Raw genomic sequence first — 17,537 nt, forward strand, 5'->3', positions numbered from 1 at the left:
CTATTAGATTATTAAATGCTTAATGACTATTCCATTCCTGCTAACTATACTTTTGATGAGCTGCAGTAATAAAACTTTGGAACAGCACAGTGTGTGTCTGGTTCCTTTATAGGAAGGGCACATTTGGGGAGCTGAAGTAATGGGGGATAAAACTCAATTAATGAATAGAAATAAAAAGAAGTAAATGAGGTAATCAAACTCAGAGAAATTAGTATTGGCAGGTCCTGAATGATGCTCTTGGATGAACAATCTTTCAAAATCCTTCCTTGTATGCTGCTGCTGTCTCTTTATTTATTATTAAAATAACATGATCCATGAGGCGCTCGGGGTGACTCCCAGCCTAGCTAATTCTAATTAATCCAGTCAGGGAGAGCAGCAGGGTAAGTGGAGCAGTCTATCGGATTGAAATTCATAACTTAATTGAGGTCAAAGTCCTGGGTTGGGAGAACAAAAGTCTTTCGCTAGGACCAGGCAGATCAATAGCAATAAATATCTGGCTTGAATACAAGTAGTTTATAGTGACGGATTATCTGACACTGGCCAGAGGTCTTGGTCTTGTTAAGGGCAAAGTCCCGTGGCCTGTACAGTATACAGTGACTTTTGTGAGTGTTCCCTCCAGAACCCCGAGGAACTCGTAAAGGGCTCGTGGGAGCCGCAGAGGGCGGCAGCCCAGAAAGAGCTCTGCAGGAGTCATTCTGGAACAGCACGGCCTTGGATCCCGTTTCTCGAGATCCGGTTCTCTCTTAAGCAGCACAAGGGCATGTGTCACATTAGTGCTGGTGGAGGTTAGAAGAATTTGCTAAGACTTACAGGAACTTGGAGCTAAATCACAGCTTGTCCGGAGAAAGACCTCTAGGATTGAGGGAACTGAGTAATAGATTGATGGGCTTCCTGTCAAGTCTGTATTTACAGTATGTTTACATAAAAGGAGAGAGGAAAGTTGGAAGCGTGAAGTATAAATAATCATTAAGGTAGATCTGTAGTAGTAGAGAAAGCGACAAAAGGGAAATGTGATTTCACATGTTCTTCAGAATAGCAGTCAGCATTTCTGTTGTGACCTCCAAAATGCTCCCTCTGTGTATGTAATATGTATATTATGCCTGTACTGAAATATGAATAATACATTTTTTTCCTGTACCTAGAGACAATCCTGTGATGCTGACCTGATACTTTTTTTTTTTTGTTTTTGTGTGTGTGTGTGTGTGTGTGTGTGTGTGTGTGTGTGTGTGTGTGGAATTGTTTGCTAGTGATGGCTGGCTCCTGCAGTCCTCGTTGAAGCATGGTTCTTCAGTAACACTTTGAGGACTGAGTACAACACTGATTCCATTAACCTCTGAGCCAGGGGAAGAAGCCTGAGGTACCAGCCCGAGACTTGTGATGCTCTGTTTTACACACAGCATTACCCTAGCAGTTGGTGGTGAAATATTGGTCAATGTTAACAACCCAAAAAGCTTCTCTGAACATTTAAATAAGTAGGTACTTCAATTGATATTCATTATTAGAGTGCAATCTCCACCCCCTCCATTTGTTATTAATGCAGTATGTGTGCAGATCCACCTGTCCTGCAGGCTGCTGTCCTCTCTGTACAGGACAAATATTGCTATGGTCAGCACTGACAAATCCCTGATGGGTATTGTTCTGCCAACGTAGTGAGAGATGGAAATTACAGTTCAGATACAGCCGGTGACTTAGTTTGACGTACCTGCACCTCCCTTACCAGATAATACTTAAACATCTGTTAAAAGGTGACTTGCCAAAAATGTTCAAAAAAATCTCTTCACCTCCAGTCTTAAGGTTTAAATGTGTAGGTCAAATATCTTGTCCAGTCAACTTTCAGGTTTTAGCTTAATGAGCAACTGTTGGTATTTATACTTAAATGGTTGTACCCTTGCATCCTTTTGAAACTGTCTCCAGAAAATGCCTCTGGTTTCCCACTGCAAGACATTTGCTTTGTATGCTTATATGGACAGACAAGGTAGCTGTTCAATAACTGTATTAATACTTGATGTTCAGCTTGTTCCTCACTATCTCATTCGTGGCACAACCTCCAACCTCCTCTCTAGGTCAATGGCTTTGCTCCACAGATTTCTACTCTGTTGATTATGTGCTCCTGCCTCATTCTGTTGTCCAGGTTGGGCAGGATCAAAACAGAGTTCCCTAGGTAATTAAAAACTTAAATCTGCATGTGACAGGCACCAGAAACAAAATTGCATTGGCATCTGTCATCTACCCTGTTATCTTGAATTTAGGGTTCTTTTTGTTTGAGTGATTTATGTTGCATCTTTTGTGTTCATGGTAGTTATAAGACCCTTAGAAAAGTGATCAAATGAAATTAAATAGATATTGCAGTCTGGATGAAGTGAAGCAGGCATGAAACTGTTAGTGAAATGAAGATTTCTTTACTTTTCATTTTTATTTGAAGAAGATAATTAAGTGAATCTTTCCTGGCTATTAGGAATAACAGCCCTAGTCAGCTAACTTCTGTCACCCCTGAAAATTAAGTTGCATAGTGCAGTCTTGAATTTAGTATGCTTAAGATAAATACCCCTAAAAACGTTGTCATCCTCTCTGGTGCATGATGTTACTGCTGTGATAGGATGGCAATTACTTGTCTACCAATTAAATTGGTTGTTTTAAATGAGATACTCTAACACAACAATTTGCAAGGTTTTTAATTGTTTCTTCTACGATACTTCCTTCCTTTATTCTGTGTCCAGCAGTATTTTTGTAGGGAAGGGAAAAGGAATGGATAAGGGTGTTGAAGGTTATTTTTATCCAGAATTGTTTCAGTGGTCTGGCTGTAGTATGCACATATTCCAACCAGCTACGGCTGTGTAGCAGAGCCAGGATGGACTCGGGTGGAGATGGAGGCAAGTGGCTGGAGATGGCAGTACCTCGAGTCACATCGGTGCTGGGGCTAACCTATCATGCAGCCATACCCTAAGAAAACTCTTTTTTTAATCCCTGCTGTTGAGAGAGAGAGAGAGAGAGAGAGAGAGAGAGACTGGGTATGTTTAGTTACGAGCGTATGTCTGATGGGGAAGAGGGGGAGAAAGCACCAGCTCTGTATCCATTTTTCCTTCTCTGGCTTGATGATCAGATGAGAAATGTCTCCCTTTTAGTATGGCCCTCAAAGCAAGATAATGATTAATGAACAAAATGGAAAACTGTAAAGAAGGAATTTTGGCTGGTTGACTTCCTTCAAAACAGAAGGAAGACAAGAGTAGTATTTCAAAAAGCAGTAAGCTGGAATACATTGTAGAGGAAGCTTGTTACGTGCTTGGACTTGGACAGAGGCCAGGTTACCTGTGTGCAGGAAACTTCAATGTATTTTTTTTAAAAAAAAATTTAATCATCAATTTAATCACTGTGTAGATGAAATGAGTCAGAAGGTAGATCTGTAAAAGCTACCTGGTTACCTATTGCCAGAAACTTTTAGCTATTTGTGCACAGAATTTTTTTTGTCCTGTGAAAGTCTTGTGGGTAGTTCTGACCCAGAACTGGGGACCTTCAGCACACCATGCCGTCTGGGCTGGGCAGACAAGGAATTCAGGCAGCCTGTTTCTAGTTAACCCTGAAGAGACACCTGTGATTTTAATGAGAAGATAGTGTAAGGTTATATTTGTTTGGGGAGTGGCACTTTTTAGGGATTAGTTACTAAAAATAATTCACCACATCAGTCTCAGTCAATCACTATACGTATTTGCAAATGTGAAGCAATCGGTCCAGCTGGAGTAGGTATAGCAGTGGGCTTATTCATGTCACCGATGAAATAAATGTTGGTCTTCATCTGCTGCTGCACCTTAAAAAGAGGAAAAAATAGCAAGTTAGAACAGTATGATAATTTAGATTCAAAGGGGCTTTTGGAGGTGTCTGGTCCACCCGCTACTCAACAGGACCAACTTAGGTCAGGTTGCCCAAGGCCTTTTCTGGGTGAGTTTTGAGTATCTTCAAGAATAGAGATCCCACAACCTCTCTGTGTCCCTGTTCCAGTGTTTCACTGCCCTCTCTGTGAAAAAAAAGTTTCCTGTTATCTAACCAGAATCTCATTTTGAGATTTGTATCCATTGCCTTTTGCCCTTTCACTTTGCACTTTTGAAAAGAGTCTGACTCCATCTTCTCTGTGCCCTCATGTTAGGTTGCTGGAGATGGCTGAAGCTGTTCCATAAGCTACAGAATTAACAAAGCCTGTTTTTCTGTAGTTTGGGTCTTTTATCCAACCCTCACATCACAGTAACCCTGCTTCTCCAGGATGTCCTCTATGATCCCCAGAGAGAACTTGGGAGACTGTATTCTCTGGATAGTCTCGAGTTCTACACATGCTGCTTGGCCACCCGGGTGCTGCCAAACAGAAACAAGGCCAGGACACAACTTCATGCACTCTCAAAGGGAGCATTGCTTTGGGTAAGTGGTATGAAACTGAGCATTGCACTTCAAATTCCAGCGGTCAGACTCGGAAGAGATTTAGAAAGTTATGCCTCGGCAATTGCAAGTGATTGATTTTTTTTTTCCTAATATGATGACTGAGTGCTTGTCTGCTGAACAGCAGAAAGTGATCCTACACACCCACTCCCTTCGAGCCTAATTGCAAAATAAAACAGGTTAATTTAAACTATGAAGACAGTTTAGATCTGGATGTTTCATGTCAGTAGAAAGAATTAGATCTACGGTGACTTCCACTCATTATTTTTGCTTCTCAGATGGAAAATTGAGACATGGTTGTGGTCACTATCCACATATTGGCTGATTTAAAAAAATAATAATAACTTGTTAAGCCATAGGAGCCCTGCTGCCTGGGATAAGTGGTCTTTACACTGTGGTTTATAAATTGTATATCATCAGTAAGAGTCTAAAAAGTGTGCCATGGGAAGCATTCGTTTAGGTCTGTTTTAAATCATCTTTTGTCTCTTTTCTTTTTGCTAGCTTAAGTGTTCCTCTCATGGACGTGTAAATTGTAAGAAACAACTCAGAATTCACCTAAGAATAACTAGAAAATTACAGAGAATTTTTTTTGACTGGGAGAGACTTAAGTAAGGAAATTAAAAATAATAATAATAAAAGAAAAACCTTCAGATTTTTAAAACACTTACTAAAAGCCCAAATGTTCACTGCTCTGCCCAGTTTTCTCCCTGGTTATATGTGAGCAGTTAAATTTGACTGCAGTGTTTTTTATGCAACAAGCAAAGCAGACCTGTAAGTTGGCACATAAGTAATGACAAGCTCAATTTTGCCCTCAGCTCTTCTAGCTTTTGACTGTTATAGCCAGTAGAAATCATGCCAATCAGACATCAAGCAAGAGCAAAGACCATCCTTATCCCAAAGACTTCATCTTGGCATCAGATGCAGTACAACAGGTAGAACTAATGGAAAGGCTGAGTGAATGAAAATAAGAGAAAATGAAAGATCAGCAGAAAACTGGAATTCTCGGCTTGTTGCTTCCCTAAGCAATGCCAGACGGCAGTGACACGGGGATTGTGGCAGAGGTAGGCTCACTGCGGATTTAAAAGATGGTAAGGTGTCAGTGCTGAGGACTTGTGAGGAGGAATACATAGATGAATTCCCCTTTTAAATCAGTTGGAGTTTTATTTGGATATATGTCAGGGCTGAAGGTGTCCTTTTTTGTGATTAGTTTAAAAAACAACAAAAACCTGCAAGTGTTGCTTTCAGTCCATTGGGAGATAAATTCAGTGATGGGGAACAAATGGGAGACTTTTCACAGAGGAAAAAAGAAATTTGATTCATTTGCATGGGAAGGTATCACAGTTGTACCCAGAGCAGAAAACATTCCTCTTGGGATTGAGTAGTTTCTCTTGGGATTGAGTGATTTAAAAATACAGTCATCTGGCTGCAAAATAATTTTTGGTTTAAGCAGATAGAGGCACTAATGGTGACACTGTATTTCTGGAGAGTTGACACTTTCATCCTTGTCCCCAGCTACTGTTTCAATGGTAAAACATAGGTATCAGAGAAGGGAAGAGATTGAGAAGTTAGAAATTCAATTCCTGAAAGCACTTGGTATTGTGCTGGTGTCCATGATGTCATCTTTCACTTAAAAGTAGGAGTTTTGTGTTTCTAAAAGGAAGACACCTTAGCAATACTTCCTAACCAGAGAAGTTGCCCGTCTAGATTTACCAGTTGCTACCCGTCCTGTCTGATGTGACCACACGCTGGTTCTCTTGCCTCGCCAGAGCAGTTCATGACCGTCCGGCTGAGTGCTCTCTGATTCCTCTCTGCTTTTCAGCCATCATTATGCCTTTGTGGCACTGAAGTTCGTAGCTGGTGCCACGTTCCAGTGAGTGAGCTGTGCAAGTCTTGTGAATCTGGAGTTGCAGCTAGTGGCTGATGGCTCTGAGTGATGAGACAATCCATAGATTCTATTGTGGGTGCCTGATGCTTTTAGCAACACTCTTTGTTTCCCAAATACAAGCAGATTAGTGGTTCTTTAAACGTGTTTGCTTTCAATGCACTGGCCAAGAAAGATTGCTGTAGTCCTGGAGAAGCAATGAGTTAGAAAAAAGGGAGATTTTTGCTGGGCTTTGTTGACCAAATAAATCTTGAAAATGTGAGTTCTAGTTATTGTTGCGGCTCAATAGGTCATTGGCATTAACTGTTTGTTTTTATGTCACCGAATTTATGTCCAACTCTAAACTTGAGGATTAATATTCCATTTGGAATATCAAGACATAGCCACAGTCTTGTGGTATCTTGGCTGTGCTCTGCTATTGCCCATTATGTGCCATTCTATCAAAATCCTTTTTGTTTCTCCTCTTTCTAAAACTTTTTAAAATACTCGACCAATTTTCACCTCCATTTCCCTTTAATGCCCTTTGTAATCACTTGGGCAGCTAAGCTACAGGTCTACAAAACGTCTTAGTGCAAACACCTGATCAGGTCCCGTGCTGGCAAGGTCCGTTGGAGTGAGGTGACCAGGTATTTCTAAGAACGAAGCCTTTGTTTTTTCCTTTTCCTAACATCCTTATTACCTGTTATCCGTAGCTTCAATAGCTGAGACTTCTGCGCCCGCTTGCTGGGCGTTCCTCCGTGCTGCTGTCGCTGATAGCACGCAATTGCAAGCAGCAAGGGATGTTGCCCTCCCTGGTCCACACTCTCTAATAGCATCCAGGAGGAGAGAGAATAATGCAGTAAATGCTTTATCTTTAGCTTCGGGGGGGGGGCATTTTGCTGCAAAAAATAATGTTTTAGAGTAGGATTCAGAAGGTTTCAAGGAGGCATCAGTTAAACATGCCCGCTTTCTGATAGCCAACAAGTGGATCTTTCAGATGTCTGTGCATTCCCTAGGGGTTCACATTATTAATATCTGCCTTATGACAACGTGGCTGTGCTGATGCCAGGTTTTTTCCCCAGCCAGCATGATTAATTTTTCTTTCCTTTCTTAATATCTCTGAGCCAGATGCTTCTAATGTCCTCGTGGGGGGGTGCATTACTGTTCTTAAGCACTACTCCACAACCCCCCTCCCACTCCAGCCAACTAATTCATATAATGGTTCCAGAGATGTGTTTTGCGGAGTCACAAAAAGCAAAATTTTGAAAGCATGGTAAGATGATGGGCTTGACGTGTGCAAATCTGGCCTTGTGACGTTCCTGGTAGACTTGAAAGCTCAGTGCCAGATAGTCTGTCAATCACACTTTCCATTTAGGAGTGTGCTTATTTGCCTAGCACTTTACAAATTATATAGATGTAGAACTGCTGAAATGCAACTATTTCTGGTGAGGGGAGTGACAGGGAGGTGTTGAACTGACATTTTGGAGCAAGCAAAGGGAGTTTTGGCTAAGGAAAAGGAGGCACGCTTGTATTCTCAATGGAAAATGCCACAGAGTCCTCAAGCACTGATTTATTTTAAAGACTTTGAAACACTGCAGTACTGAAAAAGATCTTTATTCTGGAAGCAGAACAGAAATAACTTATCCTTCAGAGCTTTTGTTCAAAAGTGTAACAGCACTGGCTTGGTGTTTACTAGCTTGATTAGAAGACCTTAACAAGCTCTTCAGCAAATGGTTTGTTCCCAAGGAGTTCATACTGTTGCCTTATCTATCCATCGGTTTCCTCCAAATAACAGGATTCATAGGAATTCTGTATCTATCCCTAACTGTTTTCAGTCATTACTGCATATACCTGGATTTCAGGGGATTTCTTCTGCAGGAAGCAATACCCCCAAAAAACAGAAGCAGAGTAGTTAATAGTGAATAGATTGAGTGGTTGCTTATTTTAATGTATTTTGGGAATTTGGCTGGGAAGGTGCAGCCTTCTGGGTTTAAAGGTGAAAGTCTTAATTTGAGAAGCCGAGAAAATAGAGCTTCGTAATTTCCTATGAATCAGACTAAAATCTTTACAGCTGTTATGATCATCTGCATTTTTTAATATAACATTGAGAAAAGGTGTAATATTAAGCAATGAATTTTCCTGTGTGTGTGTGTGTGTGAAGGGTAAAACAATAAGAGTGCAGGAGGATTTTTACAGAATGCCTTTCCATAACGGATAGACACTCGTTTAGCTGTGTGTTAAGCAACATCAGACAGCAGGCAGCCCTTTAGCCCACAGCAGAGTGGAAATTAAGTTAAAATTAACCTGTGTTTGGAAAACAAGTAGCATCACTTTATTTGTCCATTTAACTGAATTATATGACGCTATGTAAGTATTCTGACCCGCAGAGGTAAATTGCTCCACCCTACCCGTTTCTCTCCTTAATTCTTTCATGCTAATGGAGCTGATGGACAGAGATGGAGGGAGGGAGGGAGGGGAAAAAAGGGCTGGAAATAAAGGGACCATTCCAGCCTTGTGCAAACCTTTCCCTCCAGTGAAATGTTGGAGTGTCGCAGCTGCAGTAGCTGCGCTGTGATCTTTGTTGCCATTAAGCTGATTATATCCGCTCAAGGACTCATCCAACTAATCCTGCAACTGGTTGCTTTATATTTAAACACTTTTTTTTTTTTTTTTTTTTTTAAGAAGTAAAAGTCAGTTTGGCTTCAATGGACTCTCAAAATGGGTCAGACTATTATAGGGACCCGCTTTTTCATGTTTGCTTGGTTAATACAGGAAAATAGGACAGATTAATGAGCTCCGTGTATTAATGCCTGCACTCTGTTTGGGAGAGGTCTGTCCACACATTAGGACTCCCCAGCGTCTGGCGTAATTTTGGATGAACAGGCTGTTTTGGGCTCCTCGGTGAAGGTGATCCTGTTCCTGTCGCTGTTCCTTCGAGCCTGTGCCACGATTTTTGTTTCATTTGTGTGGGCATACCATATAGGCACCAGCTTTGCATCTAAATATGACTCTAATGAGAGAGGTTCTGACGCATTGGATTGATTTAATTGATTTAATAATCAATTTAAATCTAGTTCTCAGTTATTTTTCTAAGGAAAGGTTGATTCACATTGGTTACTAATCATTAAAATATGATGATTTGCAGCTAAATGTAGCCTTTACAGTAAATTTGTTTCTTGTTGCTAACTGGATATGCAGTATCTGTGCACATTTACTTATTCGATTATATAGTTTAACCTAGTTTATTCACATCCTTAGTTTTTACATTTGAATTAGGTGCTAAAACAGCAAATGAAGCATTTCTTATTTGTTAGATTATTAGTCATTTTGTTTTCACTTGTGCCAGAGTGCATTTGGATGGAAATTAGAATTTAATCACAAGAAGTTATCGCAAGAGTTTTTTCAAGTACTTCTTACAAATAAACGAAAATCTCCCCTAAAGCATGATGAGTTTGTTTCTGGAAGGGGCAGAATAAATAGAATTTTCTTTGTATTTATAGATAACGCATTTATTAAAGGAGATGTTGTCTGACACATTTTGGCAGGTAATTTTCCTCCCCAAATTTTATTGACAAAATAAAGGATTCACTAGGAGTGAATCAGAAGAGCAACGGAAGAAACTTCAGGACCAAGCAGGAGTTGCAGTTCTGTGGTTGAGCATTCAGTGTTCTGTATACTGTTATCCTCTAGTTTTCTTGTGCAGTCTGTTGTCTGCTCTGAGACATCCAGCTTGAATTTAGCTGGCTAAGTAACACGCTTCCCAGGTCTAGGTGAACTGAGGGGAAAAAGCATACTATGCGTAAAGCGATTTACACCATAAGAAAGAACACAGAGTCCGTTGGTATTGGTTTTCTGCAGGGCTGTGCAGTACACTTTAAGCTTCGTATCTTTTAAAAGCTGTTTCTTCAAATCTGTGTGTCGTTATCCCTTCTTGGGATGCTTCCATCCTGTGGAGATGGCTGTCGCATACAGAAACAAATGGTCATTGTTTCTGGGTTCCTCGGAATTTTAGAGCTAGTAGATCTCTTGTCTTCATTTTTATCCATAAGTAGTCAAAAGTCAGTCTAATAACTCAAGAAAATTGTTGCGAGGGTTTATTGAGTGATTTATCTGTTCAGTAGTTTGACTTTTTTTAGAGCGTAGACACTAGATACTTGCTGGAAAATATGCACCGTTTTTTATTTAAATGTAATGATTTTATAAAATTGTATTTTGTTTGTACCATCACTTCAGTTGTCCGAATTTCAAATAGACTATTGAAATATATTTATCTTCAGCAGAAAAAAACACTGAATTTTGTCCCTCCTATGCTGTGATTGTAACATTACTTTGGTTACCTGAGAGCATCTAAAAAAAGAATTGTTTCATGACTCCCCATGGAACATTTTTTTTTTTTTATAAGCTCTAAGCTTCCATTTAAACCCGTGGAACAAAAAAATGTTCAAACTCCTTTTGTTTTTAATCCTTAAAACTGTGGTGTTTACTGAAGCAAAACTTGTAAAGCTGTCTGCGAGGGGTCCTTGATAAAAGCGAAACAAGAGCAGAGAGAAACAGTCAGAAGGTAGGTGAAAACATGTTAGCCCGGTCGCAGTGAGTACGGTTAGTAGCCAGGAAAGTCCTAAGGCCATAGCTTGTGGTTTCCAACTTTTGGCTGTTCAGTATTTTTGCTCCCCAGACTTCTAAATGAGGAAGAGGTTCTCACCAAAGGTAGACTGAGGTGAAGATACATCTTACTAGAGGAGTGAGGTCCTAGTGTGGAAAAGGACAGCATGTCCTAACAGTCACAGCATAGCATTAGCAACTCTGCATCCAGAAACAAATTCTAGCTGCGGGCTGGATTCCTTCTTTGACCTTGAGTAAATCAGCCAGGTTTTTTTTCTTTTTTGTCTCTGTTTCTGTAACGTGGGAATTTTATGTGCATATATCCGTGGGTCTTGCCTAGATTAATAAATCAATATTTGTAAAGTAAGCCTTGATAAATGCTAACTGTATTAATACATGTACTTGAACCTTGCACAGGACTTTGGGATGACGCCTGCGTATCAGCCGTGCAAGTGGAACGGGTTGCTCAGAGGCCCGAGGCCAGAGGTGGACAGCAATGAGAGAGGCTGGTTTGGGTTGTTTTCTTCCTCCCAAGGGAATGCCCATAGCACATATCTGCGAGAAGGTCTTGAATACAACTTTTCCACTTAACATGCTCCCCCATCACCCACTGTCAGCAATGAGATTAAATTCTGTGCGACTGCAGAGGACGTTGCATGATTAAAATCCTCTTTTAGAAATTAATACGTACCATCGTTCTATACTAGTGTGCCTCTTCTCAGAGAAGGGTATTGTCTCCTGAGCGCTCAAGGTGTGAAAGCCACCACGTGAAGCTGTCTGTCTTTGAATTTTATGCTGTTGCACAGTTGCTCTGATGACAGCTACAACTGCATAAAATCATAGGGGTCTTGAGACTTCTCTCTTCGCAGGGTCACAGTGATGTCTGGGCTAAGTTTTGTAGAGGAAGCAATAGAATAATAAAAGGAATGTTTTGTCCTACTTGCAGTGGAAAAGTTTTCCTGAAAGGGATATGTGGTCGAGTTACACTTTCACCTGTTGCCCTCAGGAATTCCCTTCCATATCTGTGTATCTTGTACTAAAAGCACCTTGTCTCCAGCTGTTGCATGGCTCTTCCTTACCCTTACAGTCTGTATCATCCCAGAGAAATACAGTAATCAGTTCTTTGCATATCCAAAGTCAGTCTTTAGTCTAGTTGGTACAATAGTGTCTACCTGCTTTGAAAATTTGGAAATTTGAAAATTAGGCCTTCCACTGCTATCAGGCCCTTGAGTGCAGCCTGCAGAGGGATTTTACCTGCATGGGCTTCATCTGCTCTCAGCACCTTCATTTGTGTTAAAGGAGGGTTGCTGCAGTCTGTACAAAGTGAAGCTTCTGGGTTGTCTTTACATTCAACTTTGGGTATTGTGAGTCTCTGGTGTAACTGGGAGGTGCAGGTAGTGTGACTTACCCTGGCTGGACTGAGAGTTTTCTGGAGGAGCTCTTCTGGAAACAGATGATATTTGAATATCCATGTTTAGCACTAAAGCAGAACTTCATGTCTTTGTATTGTAAATGGGATTTCAGCAGAATGTGTAAGTGCCTTGGCTGGCTTGCACAAGAAGTCTTCCATCGCAGCTGAGCATCTTTTTTATGGCCATCACCATTAATGTTTTAGAGCTGGGCTTTGTGAAGGCTGAAGTGATATCCTTGCTTCAGTGCTTCTTCAGCTCCTTCACTTGACAAGAGTGTTCCAAATCACTGTTAGTGGATAGAAATCAGTGAGGAAGATACCGGTCTCTTGCTCTTTGTAGTTATCTAACAGTATATGAAGAAGAGTTGGAAACTGTTCGTTAAAAAAATACATAAAGGAAAGGAGAATGATGCTTATTCTTTAAAAGCAGAAATTCAGGTTTTTACCTTGTTAATTTTTTTCTAGTAGGTGTTTAGAAGTTCATAAAAACATATATTTCAGAGAGAAGAAATCTTTAGGGAAATAACTTTTTATTTGAGTGTGTATAACACTGTGGCTTTGTTTGTTGATAACCTTAACTCAAAATAGCAGGCAAATAAGGGGAATAAAAATGCTCTTGTTAGAGCACCATGTTCGGTGGGTGGTAGACAGCACTTCCACTTTTTACCAAGTTAGACTTTTCTGATTTCTTGTAATCTCAAAAAGAAAAAAGGGGGAAGGGAAGAGAGAAAAGAGAGAGAGAACAAGAGGTTTTGAACATCGTGAATCCTTTTCTTCGTTTCAGTGAAGATGAGCTTTTTAATTATTGACCTTTTTCTGGACTGTTTTCTCTCCCACCTTCTTACTGTACTTGATCCTTCTTTTCCATAACTGGTATAGCAGACTGCCAGAGGGCTCCAGGGACAGGATTTGTTCAGATCTATTCCTGTAGCATATTACTGTACTTCCAGACAGCCTAATCGTGTCTCACAATTTCCTAACTTGCTGGTCCTCCTTGGTTCTTTTTTTCCCCACTACAGGAGGGCCCTAGCCTATCGCTAGTGGTTTTTCAGGAGTGGTAACACTGAGATTTAAAAGGAGTTTATGGTTCTTCCATTCTCTTAGTCCTATTGTGTTCTGAAAATACTAATTCAATGTGCTTTAGAGAAATAGCTGTCTTTAGAGGTATACACAGTGGCTGGTTTGGGTGTATGGGCTGTGAGAGGCCCGGATTTAAAAAGGTTCCACAGGCTGGCAGGACAGGAACAGGTCCATGGTGTCGGGTCCCGGGCTGGAGATGCACCTTGGCTGTTGGGTTGAGGGCCCCTGTGTCGCCGTGCCTGCCACTGCGCTGAGCTGAACACCCGCGTGCTGGGCACACTGGTGTGTCCCCTAGGCTGCTGCTGTTTCCAAGGCCGAGTCTGAAACGGCTGCTGAAAGGAAATCTTGGAGACTTATGCAAAAGCATGTATTCTGGGACTGCCCAAGAAACTCAGGGCATCCCGTTATCCTCATCTGTGTGCTTTCGATCATTCCTTTGGGACACTGACAAGTCCTGTCGAGGACCTTACACTCCGCCTGTGCTTCTCTGAATCACACGCAAACAAGATATCCTGAAATAGATTATGTGAATATCCACTTCCCCCTTTTGACTGATACAATTTTTGGAATTGGATACAATTCATGCCTTTTATATGGGGATGTTTAAGGCATCTGTATGTTTTTAGAATATATTTTTTTTCCTGTACTGGCAATGAAGGCATCCTCAGGAGCTGCAGACACTACTGCAGTTTTGCTGAACAGCAGCTACTCTCATCTCCTAATTTGGTCCCAATTACTAAAACCTTTCGTCGTGCTCTGCTGACCAGGTATGATAATAGCTGCTAGTTCAGCCAGACTTGGTCATGCTTCTGTTTAACCCCCCCCTGCCCTGCAGCTTTAGGGACAGGGATGAGTGCCCCAGCTGCAAGGCGCATAGCGTGTACAGCTCTGGAAGCTCTAGGCCAACGTGCTTCAAATGGTGCTCTGAGACTGCCGTGCACACCGTGTCTCAGGCCACATGCATCTTGGGAACAGCCCACGAATCAAATATTTAAGCAACTGTGGGTGTCTATGGCGTTTTACAGATGGGGAAACTGAGGCATGGAATGGTTGAGGCTCTGCCACCGCTTTGGCAGCCCTAACAACAAGCTGAAGATCTCCTTCCCCCCACTGGGTTGTGCTTCTAGCCCGCACCGTTCTTCCCTTATGACGCAGTGAACCTTTGAGGCTGGGTGCCTTTGCCATAGGGACTGGGTTGTGCTGCAGGCTGGATTTGTGCCGACTGCTTGCGAGTGGCTGCTCCGGACATGCGTTTCTCTTGAGGCCTTTCCCTGCCGTCTTGCAGCCTTGTGGCTTCCAAGAGCCCAGTCCTGTTTTTCCCTCAGCACAAGGGAGAATGGGGGAAAATTTGTAAGAATATCAACTCAAAGCTGACGTGCAGTTCCCAAATTGAATCTGATCCTGATCGTTAGCAGGAGGGTTGATTTGGGTCAAAATTAATGCAAACACTTGTGTAGACCATTTAACATTTAGTTTATGGACCTGTTAAGAAAGCAGGATAATCCCTTTAGATTACCCATGTAATTCCTAGTGAATATTTATTTTAAAGTGACTTCTGTGCCCTTAGTCATTAGCAAAGGTTGGTAATGCATCTCCCAGCTGCCAGACTCGATGCATTTGTCAATGAGAGGGTTTCTCCTGCTTGTGTTGGGGTTTTTTTTTTTAACTTATTTTTCTTTTAAGCATTTCCAACTCTTGCCAGCCTAATCCCATGAGCTCACCTCTAACAGCAGGCAAGCCTCCGAGCTGCCTTTGCCACCCACTCGAGGGTGGCTGAGGAGGGCGCCTAATGTAATCCCGGGCTTTTCTGGTGCCGCCTCCCCCGAGGGTGTTGGTTACCCAGCCTGCGTGGGCTGCCGGAGGGGGAGGACGGGAGCACACAGCGGGTTCAAGGACACGCTCCCACTTTAATGTGCGCAGACATGCTCCCGCTCGCTCCCTGATTGGCAAGGTTAACTCTGAGAGGCTGCAGCTTTTTAAACTGATTTGATTAGAACTGCTACTTTATCCCATTCCCTCCCGCCCACCCACCCGCCCCCTGCGGCCCACCACCTCCTGATCCTTTTAACACAGCCCTTGGTCCCAATAACCGTGCGTTTGGATTCCCCCCCCCCTCCTTTTCCAGGTTTCGTGCTGAATTTTGACATTTGGTAAAATAGATTATGGAGCTCTAAAGGGAAAATCAGGAGGCAGTGTCTTAGTCTCAGGGCTGTGTTTTACTGTGACCACGCAAGAGGCTGCGATTTTCCTCCTTTTCCTCGCTCTCTGTAGCCCAGCTCTGTTCCCAGCCCTCTCTGTGTGTGTGGGATTGGGGACAGGAGGGTGAGGACTCGAGTACCCCGTGCTGGATGCTCGTTCCTCTCTTCCTTGCCCAGTAAAACTGCAGCCAGGGGAGGAATATGTATAAAGCCAGTGGCTCGAGATGACTGCTGCTGGTAATCCCTCATTTCTGCCTAGCAGGGAGATGCTGTGGGTGCCTGCTCTGATGCTTTGGTTGGGTCCCTTCATCACCCTTGTTAGGACATAGCATTTATCGCTCCCAAACTGCTTGGACACCTTGCAGTGCATGTGGAGGGAGGGAGCAGGCAGGCTGGGTCTTCCAGGCTCAAAAGTGCTACTGGGAGATGTCCTGGTGTGTCGCACCTGGAGGAGGAGATCTGCCAATAGCTGTTCCCCCCAAAAAATAATAATAAAAAAACCCAGGGATAACGTGGCTAGAGATCTCCATTATCCTGTCGTTGAAGATGGGTGGCTTGCAAGCTGGGCTCAAAGCAGGTTTGGCATTAATGCCACCCAGAGAGCAAAATTACAGGAAAGAGCTCAGTGCTGCTGAATTCTTGGAAATCCCAGAGTGATCTAGGAGAAGGTTAATCTCACCTCTGCATCACTTACATATTTAGTTCTGGTGAAGTATCTCAACTGTTGCAGGAGAGCTGAGCAGCTCAGTGCTGCCAGGGTCCTATTCCAGCGCACACGACCAACCCCGCAGCATCACCCTGGTGAAACTACCCAGGATGAAGACCATCCCCGACACATATATTAGACCTTGACATGCAGCATTACTTAGGAGTTCTCAGGGAAAATTAAAACCCTTTTGACTGGATTCTGCAATGCGGGGGAAATTTTAGTGACATTTAAAAGGTTTCTCTTGTGTTCCTCTAATGGGATAAATAAAAAAAGGGCTTGTTTTAGGCCAGCAAATGGGGGGACAATCCAATTTCCCTGATTCCATCAAGACACTCTCAAAGCATTAGCTTGTGCACTTTTCAAAAAAAAAAAAAAAAGCCACCAGGCTGACCCCTCTGCCTGATGGCTGTGAAAAGTGTCCTGATGTAGAGGTATTTACCCTACACAGCATGCTCATCAAGGCACTCCAGGAGCACTCCTAAACATACTCCTTCCTCCTTTGGTATTAAACTATTCAGGAGGACAGCAGCACTGTGCTGTCTCCCAGGTGGTAAAAACCTGAATGAGGAAAGCGAGCCGGGAGGAAGCGCCCGCTCCAGCGGTCCACGCCGTGCCGCGGGGCTCCGCTACAAGGCTGGTGCTTGATGACGCGCTCTTTAAATTTGATACTTCTGCCCTCAGGGAAAAAAAAAGGGGGGTGGGGGGACTTTAAATAGAAACATTTCAGATGAAAGAGCAAAACCTGGAGTGCCCTTAAGTTTATGTTTCCAGGCATTGTTTTGGTTCCAAATAAATAAGATTCCCCGTTGGAAGGTTGCGTTTGCAGTTTGTTGCTGTCAGTCACAAAGATTAATGTATCAACACTTGCTTCGGCGGGGGCCCTGGGGATTGGTAATGGGCGAGAGGAAGCCTTTCACCTCCAGGTCACCGGTTCAGCGCGGCCCGGGGGCTGCAGCCCCTTCCCATCTGCTGCTCTTGAGGAGCCCGCTCTACGCAACGCGGGCTGGCCCGCTGGCGGCAGATGTCCGCATCGCGGCGGGCTCCCTCGGTGGCCGCGGGAGTAGAAAAGGGCAAGGGCTCAGCCCGACCACGCTGCCCGTCCCGGCGTCAGGCTTGGCCCAAGCAGAACCGGGGGACTGGCACCTCCTGCTGCGCTTGTCCGACGGACGAACGGAGAACCTGTTCTTCCTGCCAAGCGTGGAGCATCTCCTTTGACAAGCGGGACATCCCTGAGCATAAATCTATTACAAAGTT

General features: G+C 42.9%; 1 protein-coding gene across 4 annotated transcripts in view; it reads left to right on the forward strand.

Annotated features, from left to right (window-relative positions):
* ACBD6 (acyl-CoA binding domain containing 6) overlaps nucleotides 1–17,537 on the forward strand; it is an 87,759-nt gene that overhangs the window by 54,053 nt on the left and 16,169 nt on the right. Inside the window, exon 7 of one of the 4 annotated variants that reach the window (XM_062582014.1) lies at nucleotides 11,303–11,569. The exons of the other annotated variants lie outside the window; for them this stretch is intronic. Coding sequence (XP_062437998.1) covers nucleotides 11,303–11,476 — 174 coding nt within the window. The 3' untranslated portion in view covers nucleotides 11,477–11,569. Of the gene's footprint in view, nucleotides 1–11,302; nucleotides 11,570–17,537 lie in introns of those variants that run through there. 4 annotated transcript variants of the gene reach the window in all.

This window comes from Rhea pennata, chromosome 8 (assembly GCF_028389875.1).
Source record: "Rhea pennata isolate bPtePen1 chromosome 8, bPtePen1.pri, whole genome shotgun sequence".
Classification (NCBI taxonomy): Eukaryota; Metazoa; Chordata; class Aves; order Rheiformes; family Rheidae; genus Rhea; species Rhea pennata.